We start from the raw sequence: 12,053 nt of genomic DNA, 5'->3' as shown, positions 1-12,053 counted from the left end.
GTACATTAGAAGAGGGGAAACCACCGAAATGGTTAAAATTTACACAACGACCACCATGAGCGGGTAGAAGTACTCTTACTACCGCCGGCTCTAGCTGCAGGCGAAGCCAAGGTGAAGGCACACATACAGCGCATACGACACACTGCTCACACGTCGATATACGGACAAACAAACACGAACACTGTCAGAGCACACCCACAAGGCCACACAACCCAGGTGATCCCGTGATGGAATTCTTCCGACACATGGCAGGGACTCTTTTTCTTTTTTGAGGAGCTAATTACACCTATAGTCCTACAACTTATTCATTGTGAAAGTTTAGTCCTACTACTTGTAAAGTGTGAAGTTATGGTCCTAAAACTTGAAAATCACGTTGAAGATTTAGTCCTCAATTAATAAAAAGCTGACATGTGGCACCCGCCTATAAGACATCACTAAATATTTTTTGAAAGGAATACGGTAGGGGAAGCCCCTACAGTGATTTTTGTTTTTAAATAATAAGAATCCAAATTCGCATCCCTGGGGACTTGAACTTGGGTGGTTGGATTGTACATCCACTTCCCTAGGCTCACTTCTTGACATCACTAAATATTGCACGTGAAAGTTAAAAATACTAGGGATCTTTCTGCAAAAACTATAACGCCACGTGTCATCTTCCGATTGATTGAGGACCAAACCTTCACATGATTGACAAGTTGTAGGATGGTGGCTTCACACTTTGCAAGATGTAGGACCAAATCATCACATTATAGACAAGTTGTTGGACTAGAAGTGTAATTAGCTCTTTTTTGAGTATCCTCTCCGCTCTCCCCTTCGTAGGCTAACTTCCATCTGGCTGTCGAGGAATACCTGACCTGTTGTTATTGATCTGTATATCCGATTTTACAGTAATCATTAATCAATGGGTTAGTTGATGACGTCACTTATGTGGGCCTGCCCACCAACCTCCCATCCCGCACAACAAAGACATATCTCTAGCGGATACCGCAAACTTACCTGCCCGCAAAATAACTATCGTTTTGCGGTTTTTGTGTGAAAGTAGTAAAATTGGCCGGCTCGGAAAACTTTTTGGGGTAAATCCAAAACTTGGCTCGGAAACCCGCATATACATGGTTTTGCTTGCTAGGTTTCTAGTTTGCCGCATCGACGCGATTTTCTTAGCAAGCGGACATTTCAGCTTCCTCCCTTTGCAGCCGATGCAAATTTCCTTGCCCCGACACCGTTCTTCGTCCCTGCGCCTCTAGCTCGACGCGACGGACACCACCTTTTTCTCCACCACCCAGGCTAGCACTACCCATGCCCCTCCCCCTCGGGACAACCCTTCCCCGATGGCTCCCGCTCCCGCTAGTTATATCAATTTATCATCTATCCGATTTCTGATGTGCGAAGTTGAAAATAGATATAAATCTTTGTTTTACGGTGATGTGGTGCGTAGCGATAATTTGGGAGCCGTTCCGACCTCATTAGTCAATATGCTAGAGGAGAACGAGGTCAACATCCACCGCCCGCCACTCTAATCGCTCGATGATGGCTATGATCAGGCCGAAGCGGGCGACGCGACATAAGCAGTTGAAGAGGTGGACGAGGAAGAGTTTGAGGAGGATGATCAAGTCGGCGAAAAAGTTGTCTCCAAACGATCCTCAAATTACATGGAGAAGGAGGGCATTGCTCTCTTGAGGGCGTGGGCGAGTGTGTCTCTAGACGTGGTGACCGACAACGATTAGAGTCCGGAGAAGTGTTTGAAAAGTTTTGAGGATGAATTTCACCAAGTGAGGCCAAAGGTCAATGAACCACCAATCTGCACAATGAGTTCTCTCCAAGGCCGGTATGATGCGATCAAGCAATGTGCCTCCATGCGGGCGTACAATTGATGACTATGTGAGTTCATCCTATGTTTTTTTTTGCTTTTGTTGAATGTCAAATGTTAATTATTAGATCATTTTCGTGTGTATGTAGGATTGCATTGCACAAGAGAGTTACAAGGCTATGGCCGCAAGCAAGAATAAACATTTTTGACCTCACCATTGTTGGGAAGTTGCTAGAACACAGTGAGAGGTGGAAATTATGGGATCAAGATGCTCCTCCTCCACGAAAAGACGCTCCCATTTCTTTGGATGACTATGACAATGATGATGCACCGAGAGGAGGAAGAAACAAATGGAGGCCGGATGTAAGAAGGAAAGTGAAGTTAAAGGTGAAGAAAATGGCCGAGCAAGAAAGACTGAACTCGTAGATCAAGAAGATGATGAATGGCAAACAAAAATGGAGCAAGAGCAATTGCAAGCTACAAATAAGTTGGCCAAGAAGATGCAAGTCCATAAGATAAGAAAGTAGATGATGAATGGCAATAGATGTTAATAGTACTCCATCCGTCCGTTAATAGATGTTCAGTGGTTCGTCTAAATTAGTACTCCATCCGTCCGTTAATAGATGTTCGTCTAAATTAGTACTCCATCCGTCCGTTAATAGATGAATTTAACCATGGATGGGTAGTGGTTCGTCTAAATTAGTACTCCATCCGTCCGTTAATAGATGTTCAGTGGTTCGTCTAAATTTGGACGTATCTATGCCTAAAAAATATCTACATACAAATTTTTGACAACTAAAAATAGACAGAGGTAGTAGAACTAATTAACCAGAGTGAAAATGACGGCCAGATCACAGATCACTGGTCCTTAACCCCCAGCAGTGGAAACGGCAGCTAGTTAAGCAAGCCAGCCGTAGTTTGCTGGAGGCTGGAGCCGGCGGGCGGGTGGCACAATGCAATGCCGGAAGTGATGAAGAGCCCCACCGGTCAACCACCATTTCTTCTTTTTTTTCCTCCACCATCATTTTTTTACTTCTCACCACCGAGGCGACGCACGCACGCACGCGGCGCAAATCGACAACGGAAGTCGCCTTAGAAACCTCGCCGCCACCACCTGATTAACGCGGCATCTTCTTCCTCCCGACCTTTTCCATCTTACTTAGTACTCCTGCTAATTAAAGATTCCTCCTTTTGGTCCTCCACCCTCCCTCTCGCCTGAGCGGCGCACTGATTTCCGCCGTGCTCCGGCTGGTAGGAGGAGCAGGACTAGCACGGCGGCAGTACTAGCCGGAGCAGCAGCACCAGGAGTTCTTTCCAATCTGGGGGTGGTCCGCGCGAGCTAAGCCGTGCGGATTGGTTGCTGATCTGGGAGGAGGCGGCGGCGGGGAAAGACGATGTTCAAGCTCCACCGGCACCGCGCCTCCGACCGGGGGAGCGTCGGCGAGCGCTTCGAGTTCAGGTTCTCCAGCTTCCGCGCCGTCCAGGTCCGCCCGCCAGATTCCTCCCCTCTCCCCTCCCGCCTCCCGCCTCCCGCCTCAGCTTCTTCTACCACCAGTACCTCCTCAACCGCGCTGTGCTGATTCCTGCGGCGGCGGCGGCGGCTGGTGCATTCATGGGAAATCTCCGTGGAAAAAAACTGTGCCTTTTGTCTGGACCAGCAGATTCATCCAGCCAGAGCAAGGCATACTGCTCTGCCACCACCAACCCCCACCCAGTGTAGGTTCAGCGTGCGTCGCTGGGGTTCCAGGGTTAATTCTACCGGCATCTGCCGCCTGCCTAGCGGATTCCGTGGTAAATACCTAACCTAGCTACTGCAATTGGTTGCAACCTGTGTTTAGTGCCCCGCATGCGCGCGCGTGTGCGTGATGATCTGAGCGACATGATTCCCCAAACGGTACAACCTGGACCACCACCGTGCGCGATCAAACAAAGCACCACTGAACGGCCGATTCCTCCTGGCATTACCGAGCATGCTTGCTCTTCATCGAAAACACCAACCATGCTTGGTATTTCAGAGTTATTCCGAAGCTCTCCTATTAATGGATTCCTTCGGTCTGGCTGGTGTCCCTTTTGTCTAAACAACCCAAGGCTCTGCAGCAAACGCTAGTGGTCTTGTCTTACGGTTCTTGTTCTATCAGAAATGCCATTACGGCAAAACCCTTATTACACCCCATCACAGCGGGATATGAAACAATGGAAAGTCCATGTTAAGAACTCAGTCTACTTTTCTATTCCTTTTTGTTCAGTAAGTAGACGCTGATTTCAGGTGCATGGCACATGTATTCGCCGTCATTTTTTTTTTATCTCTGCCTGATCCGGTTTGTGTTCTACAGGTCCCTGCAGTATCCGACAGGCTGTTCCTCTCGATAGTCTCCGTGGATACCGGGAAAACGATCGCCAAGTCCAGTAAAGCAGCTGCCCGCAGCGGGATCTGCCAGTGGCCCGATTCCATATTGGAACCCATCTGGTTTTCTCGAGACGAAGTGTCGAAGGAGTACGATGAGTGCCAGTACAAGATCGTTGTTTCCGTGGTATGGTCGCTGTTAGCGCCACTGATGTGCTCCCGTGTGCTTCGCTTTTTCAGTCTTATTAAGACTGAACTTACTGATGATTTTTGATCTGCTGAGCTGAACCGTTGAGGCTTGAATGCTGCTGCAGGGGTCGATAAAAACTGGTATTCTCGGCGAAATCTTGCTAAATTTATCCAACTTTCTGAATCTGGTGGACCCAACAGCTATCTCTCTGCCATTGAAGAAATGCAATTCTGGAACTGTTTTACAGGTAAGCCAGTTTTGTGTGATCTTGTTCTTTTTGAATTTATTTTGGGGGCTTTATGATTGGTGCTGCCTCACTCAACTATTAGTGCTCATTGACTGTTCCGTTTATTCTGCTTATGCTGGTAATTCTTTTTTGTCTATTGTGCAGCTAAAGGTTCAATTTCTTGGCACAAAATCCAAGTCAAGGTAACTAAGTCGACCTTCTTCCTTTTCTTATTTATGATGTTATAGCTGCAGTGTGCACACAGCATATTGAAAATCCTGTAATCTCTTAATATTGTTCTGACTTTGCATATCTGTACAGTGGCGTTAGATCATCAAAGGACATGCCCCCTCGTATCGCTGACCGTTGTCTACTAAATGATGATGTGTATAACAAATCAGATGGCTCTGATAATATCAGGAGTGTCCGGTCTTCGCCAGGGAACCCTGCAGGTGCCACGTATCAAGATGAACCTGGAAATAGGGTATGTCAGTATTTAGAACAATTTTCTCCATTGGAAGTTCATTTGTCAGAACAGTTTTTCTGTCAACAAGCATGCATGCTTTGGGTTGCGTCTTGTGTGTCTACTTGCATCTTCCAATTTCATTTTATTGTCAACAACTTGATGCGTAATCATGTAGACACATCTTCCCACTATTGGTCAATGATCATACCACTCTTCTGGAAAGTAGAGTGAAGTTGTGATTTCACTGTTTCATGTGCCTATAGATGTCACCAAAATTTCTCAGTGGTTGTCAGTTATATTGACTAAATATCACAAACAATGGGTTGAAGATTTAGGTTCTTCTATTTTTCATGTTGCGTGTTCCATCTAGTACAATCTATCCATCCGATGTTCCAACAACAAGTAGATACTCTGGAATGAAACAGAAGACAAATTTAATCCACAAATCTTTTTCTTATTTTCTGTAGCCAATTGCAAACTTCGAAGTCATTTTCCTTTGGTCATCACCACATGTTTAAGTTTATTTTTAATCTTTAATTTTAAAAATAATGTTTATTGAAAATATTTGTTGGTCTTGCGTGTGAACTGTTTCTCCATGATGTCTATATGAAGTGTAAACAAGTTTTTTCATGTGATCCATGTCAGAGTATTAAACACCAGTTCCTTGTCTCCCATTGCCTACAGGAAACGAGTTTCTCAGCATCTGGTTCTCACCGGAGTTCCAATTCTGGAGATAGTACCGCCGATAGAGCAAACTTATCTCCGAGAGAGAACTCTAATGGTGGATTGTATGTCGGGAGGCAGGATTCAGGTAGTTCATATGTTAGTGCTGGCCGAGGCGATGAAGGATTCAAATCAAACAATTCATCTTTCAGTTCCCGGGCCTCAGGTCCAAACACAGTTCAAGGGAATACTCCAAAATCATTCTCAAACGGGATTGCTCAATCATCATTGGGGACATCTGATTCATCTAAAGATCTTCTTGAGGCTGCTGAAGAAACAATTGAGGAGCTCCGTGATGAAGCAAAAATGTGGGAACGACATTCTCGCAAATTGAAGGCTGATCTAGAGGCGCTGAAGAGGGAATCTTCTGAGAAATCCAAGCAGCAGGCTGAGCTAGCAGTTGAACTGTCTGCTGCACATGCTGAGAGGGATTCCTATATGCATGAAATCGAAGAATTGAAGTCATCTCGGAAAGAGTTGAGCACACGGCAAACAAAATCAGGAACCCCCAAACGTGGTGACTGGATTGACCTGCAGAAGGAAGTAGAAGATGAGATGAAGTTTCTGAAAGAATCAAATGCAAGCTTAGCGGTACAACTGAAGAACACTCAAGAGGCAAATATAGAGCTTGTTTCTATTCTTCAGGAACTAGAAGAGACCATTGAAGAGCAGAGAGTGGAGATATCTAAAAACTCGAAGGTCAAGGATGTCACTAATCCGCATGTCTCGAAGAATGGGTTGTTAGTCAAAGATGACACAGAATGGGCTAGGAAACTGTCAATGAAAGAGGATGAAATTAAAATATTGAGGGAGAAATTAGATCATGTTCTCAATATTGAAAATGCAGGTGCGGCAGGTTCTGATACCATTTATCTTGAATTGGAAAAAGAAAATGAAAGTTTAAGGGTAAAAGTACAAGAGCTCGAGAAAGATTGTTCTGAACTAACAGAGGAAAATCTGGAGCTTATATATACGTTGAAAGAAAGCGGTGTGGTAAAAGGGCAGGATCCTCTTGTTTCAGTGTCTGATGCCAAAGAGTTACAGAAAAAGTGTGCTGACCTTGAGCTGAAGCTGCTACGTTTTAGGGATCAAGGCTGTGAGCTAGAAGATAAGCTCCAAAAAAGCCAAGAAGAACTAGAGCAAAAAAATCTTGAGCTATCTAAGCTAAGAGAGGAGCTTGAGGGCTTCAATGGTGGTGAAACTGGTGGTGCGAGAGGATACCAATTTGGAAGAGAAGACCAAAAGGATAGTGAATCTGAGGCAGAAATGGTGAAGACCAGAGTCCAGATACTACAACAGGAAAATGACAACTTCCGACGCTTCACAGTTGAAAGGGAAGATTTTATTTCTGAAATTCAGGAAGAGAAGTGTCAGTTGGAGGAACGCTTGGCAGCAGCAGCTAAAGAAAGTAGAATAACTTCCAAATGCTTGGATGAATTGCAGCAAGATATTTTAGTGCTTTCTAGCAGCATAGATTCACATGTGTCTGCTAATAAGGTTCTAGAAAGAAATATAATTGAACTGGAGAGCTGCAAATCTGAACTAGAACTACATATATCAGAGCTGGAACAGGAAAATATTGAGTTGTCAGAACGTATATCTGGACTGGAAGCTCAATTATCTTACATGACAAATGAAAAGGAGTCAACTGAGCTACAGATGCATGACTCAAAATCACTTGTCATCAGTCTCAAAGATAAGTTGGAGCGACAACAAGTAGAGATGGATACTCAAAGGCTGGAGTTTAAACAAAAGCAACAGGAAGCTCAAAGAAAATTGGCTGAAGCACAGGACGATTCGGAAGTTCTGAGAAGATCTAACTCTAATTTACAATCGACAGTTGAGAACCTTATTGAAGAGTGCAGTTCTCTTCAAAACCTAACTGCAGAGCTGAAAAGGCAGAAGTTGGAATTGCATGGCCGGTTTATGCAACAAGAGCAGGAATTGGATAGCTCGAAAAAAAGGATACATGATTTTTGTAAAACTGTGGAATTTCTAGAAGCGAAGCTTTCTTCTCTTCAGAAGGACATATCTTCCAAAGAGCAATATTTACTGTCAGAACTGGAGAGTATATTCCAGGAGCACTCAGAGCAAGAAGAAAAGATAAACCGTGCTCATTTTATGTTAACTAAGATCGAGAAAGAAAAGATGCTTGAAGTAGAGAATCTCGAGAGGGAGGTCGCCAGCCTCAATGCACAGGTCTCCTCCACACATGAGGAGAGAGAAAATGACACAGTAGATGCCATTCGGGAGGTATCTATTCTGCGAGCTGACAAGGCTAAACTTGAGGCTAATTTCGAAAATGTCAGTGCACAGTTGAGCCATTACGAGTCTCAGTTAGAGGATCTTCGCAAGGAGTCCAAAAGCAAGATTAAAGGTTTGGTTGATTCCCTTAACGCATCCAAACAGAGCGAGGAAATGTTGACAGCAGATGCTGAACATATGAAGAAGTTGATGGAAGCCGCTAAATCAAATGAAGATGAGCTACGGAAGATCTCTGGTGAACAAGAGTTAAAGCTTAAATCTAGTGACTATGAGAAACAGCAAATGATGGAGGAATTATCTGGCCTGAAAGTGCAAGTCCAGAAAATAACTAGTCTTCAAGATGAAGCTTCCAAACTTAGAAGCTCCCTTGACGAGGTTAAATTTGAAAAGGGAAAAATTAAGGAGCTACTGCAGTCTGTGACCGAGGAATGTGAAGAACTGAAGGCACAGAAAGCTATGTTAACAGATAAAGTTTCTGAAATGCAAGAGACTTTGAAGAATGGTGAAGAAGAAAAACGAAGCAGAAGATCTATGCAAGCAAAGCTTGTGAGATTGGAGAGTGATTTATCTGCATCGGAAGCATCGCATGTACATGAAGCAGAGTTAAAGAACGAACTTAGTAGGATCAGAAGATCAAACAGTGAATACCAGAGGAAGATACAGTCACTTGAGCAGGAAATTGAGGATTTGACTAGGCAAACTCAGGTGAATGATATGAAGGTTATCCATGTACAGTACATTTTTCTCGCAAAGAGCAATATGCAGTACTTATTGTTATGATTAAGAAAACACTACTATGATGTTGCTAATGTCTTGATGTATTTTCAGGAGATTGGAGATTCTACACTTAACAGGGAAACAGATCTTCAGTCGAAGATTGAATTACTGGAAACTAAGCTTTCAGAAGCCCTGGAGGAAAATAAGATGCACAGGGCTCAAGAAAAGAGGTATCTCATTATCTTTCACTCTGAACCTAAATGTTTCCCATTGAGATGTCACTATAAAGAGCAATGGTGTATATGTTCTACTACGTTTTGCTTTTGTTATGAGTTAGTCAGTCTAAGCATTGGCAAGTGACAGGCCTCCAGAAAGTTCTCTTTTACTTGTAATGGAACATCCATTTGACCTTTGAATCAAAAAGTTAGCTATCTGCAACTGCAGACTGCAGTTGCTCACTAGTTTCGGCAAGGAAATAGCTTTGTGCAATGCATTGCAGTACGTTCTTAGTTGTCTCTCTGTCTTCACTGCTTCATATGAACCGGGAGGCCACATGAGTTGACTAGCAAGGTCAAATTTGACCTTTGACTTTAGACATTGCAAGGTGGAGAAGCAGCATTTAAGCTTTATATCATGTGAAGCCAGATTGCACATTGGTAATCTACAGAATCTTGAAGTCTGTTGGCAACCACTGTTGTGAAAAATATTTATTTATTCGCTTGAGAGGTTATCCATACTGTAGATTTACATCTCCAGCAAACCTTTTTCTAGGAGAAACTATAGGGGAAGCCTGCCTCGACACCCTAGCGAATCTTGTTTCTAAATCTGGCTATAACCACATGTTTGTAAATTTTCAGATGTCTACATTAAGAAGATAAACAAATTCTCATCTTTATAATTTTCTTTTCTGTACAGTCCCATTTCGGATGGGCAATCTTCTGCCGAGGAAAAGATTTTGCAACTGGAAGGAGATCTAAGAGATATGAAGGAGCGATTTCTCAACATGAGCTTAGAGTACGCAGAGGTGGAGGCCCAGCGGGAACGATTAGTGATGGAGCTGAAAACTCTCAAGAAGGGGGGACGATGGTTCTAGCATGATGCAGAACGTTTGCCTGATATAACCATAAGACTGACAACACAGGTACATTTTTTTTTTTCGAAATGGGAGCATCGCCCCAGCCTCTGCATCAAAGTGATGCACAGGGCTGTTTTTTATTAACCAAGTTCGAAGTATCAAAGTACTTTTTGTTCATGGATATTATATTCTTGCCAACTATTGATATGATAATGGTAGATTGATAGAGCAACATTTTGTTGGAATTTGTTTTTAGTTTCTTATCCGTGGGATCCCATCATGTACTTTTCTGTTGCAAAATACTTTTTTTCGGGTTCTTCTGGATAGTCTAAGGCCTTTTTCTTTTGTAGATGACCCACCATCAGTCCGCGTCATGTCTGGACCATGACAATAGCACTCGTGTCACATTCTCATGATATGAAAAGCAAGTGCAGAACCACATGTCATGTGCACTGCACTTACTAGTTGGCACCGGAGGATGTGTACCAGAATGGTTTCCCTGATGAGGTGAGAATTGTGACTCAGACTAGTTCCTGGAAGAAAAGGCCACCCTCCACCTGTAAGCATCACTATGATAGTCCCAATTTAACTAATCGATTATGCAATGCCATGTTTTCTTCATCCAGTATACTTGTTCCTCATTTGATCATAGGGTGAACGGTATTTGTTCATATGGTTACTTGGATCACCCACCCACAGTTTACTTGGCGATTTACGGTACATGCGAAGGCTACTTTAGCTGTCGATAAATGTAGTTCTTCTTCGTATTGTTTGTGGGACCAGCCTGAAGATGTTAAGCTAGTAGTACAGTCACTATACTCTCATACATGATTGTAATTCATTATGTACAACAAGGAGGTAAATACTTTTTAAAAAAACTTTCATCGCAAAATTTGGTGAGATGTCATCAAAGCCTGGTATGGATACATTTTATCATGTCATGATCTGGAGGATCATTATTTTTTTGTAAGTGAAGAGCTGAAGTATCCAAGACAAGCTTCATGATTGGACTGATCCATTATTAACTCAAGTAGTTGAATACCTATCTCTGATTGATCCAGCAAGCCATGCGTTCACATCTTCAGATGGTTAATACGTCGGTCCTTGAGCCTGCACTTCACTAGTATATTTTCAGTTCTAAATAGATGAGGTGATCCTCATATGCAGGAGCAATTGTTGCAACCGTAGTGGTGCGCTATACATTTATATACTTCTTCAGCATGATCACACGGCTTCCTTACCACATGATCACACACGGCTAGAATACTAGCCGGCTGGTAAGTAAAGCACTCTACTGGTGGTGCTTATGATTGCATACATAGTTATGCTAGTAGTTTAGGTGCATGTAGCTGACGTTCATGTATGCTCCCAACAACTCCACTCCCACTTGTATTAGTGGCCTCTTCTCATCTCTTGGATCACTAAACCTCACTTCACACAGACCAAGCAAATAAATCATGCACGGTTAGGAGAATAGGCAGTGGGAATGTGGGAAGATTTGGATTTGTATGGTGGTGGTGGTGATATCTTGGGTGATCTTCTAGGGACTTGAGATCTTGGACAGATGGATAGTCCCTGAAATCATAGGGCGTGTAAGGTGGCCGAGGGGACAGTGTTCCTTTCTCCCTCCTATGCATGGCCGACTTTCTTTCTTTTCTTCCTATGGATCTGTTCTCTCCTGCTTGTCCCCATGCAGTAATACTCTCCCGCGTACTGTTTGTCCTATCCAGTTCCAGGAATTTCACTGAAGTTTTGATAAATCACTCCAATTGATATTCTAGTACAAGTTATATCATCACCAAAAGCGAAAATGTCATGGAGAACGCTTCAATTGCCTTAGGAATTAATGGGAAAACCCGGCGTTCGAAACGGGTGTTAGTAGTTGAAGCAACAATGTGCGGTGTTTCTTGATATAAAACAACAAGGAGAAGTATAGATTGTGCCGTGCCCATAGCAACCGGTGTCAGGTGTATTTATATACAGCTCATAGAGCTACGGTTTACAATTGGATATGATACAACAACTAACAACCATGAGTTATCTATCTATCTGTAGACAGGATCCGCTATACAGGTTTAGGATCGTATCAGTATGGTTACAACTAACCTTTTAACAGTCCCCCTCGATCCAAACATGTACTAGCTAAACACAACTCAAATTTCAACCGATCAAAGACATCTCTATTTAGTGCCTTTGTAAATATGTCAGCTAGCTGATCTCGGGACGAAATGAACTGAACC

The 12,053-nt window shown here is 43.2% G+C and overlaps 1 protein-coding gene across 1 annotated transcript; it reads left to right on the top strand.

Moving 5' to 3' along the window:
• The first annotated feature begins 2,856 nt into the window (after positions 1 to 2,856).
• Positions 2,857 to 10,705, top strand: LOC127297570 (uncharacterized). The gene is made up of 9 exons (XM_051327893.1): positions 2,857 to 3,291; positions 4,141 to 4,338; positions 4,466 to 4,588; positions 4,733 to 4,770; positions 4,889 to 5,051; positions 5,718 to 8,726; positions 8,850 to 8,968; positions 9,654 to 9,879; positions 10,164 to 10,705. The coding sequence occupies exons 1-8, from the start codon at positions 3,202 to 3,204 to the stop codon at positions 9,829 to 9,831; spliced, it is 3,918 nt and encodes a 1,305-aa protein (XP_051183853.1). The 5' UTR covers positions 2,857 to 3,201; the 3' UTR covers positions 9,832 to 9,879; positions 10,164 to 10,705.
• Positions 10,706 to 12,053: the final 1,348 nt, after the last annotated feature.

Source organism: Lolium perenne, chromosome 4 (genome assembly GCF_019359855.2).
Source record: "Lolium perenne isolate Kyuss_39 chromosome 4, Kyuss_2.0, whole genome shotgun sequence".
In the NCBI taxonomy this organism is placed as follows: Eukaryota; Viridiplantae; Streptophyta; class Magnoliopsida; order Poales; family Poaceae; genus Lolium; species Lolium perenne.
This window is presented reverse-complemented; position numbering and strand designations above follow the sequence as displayed.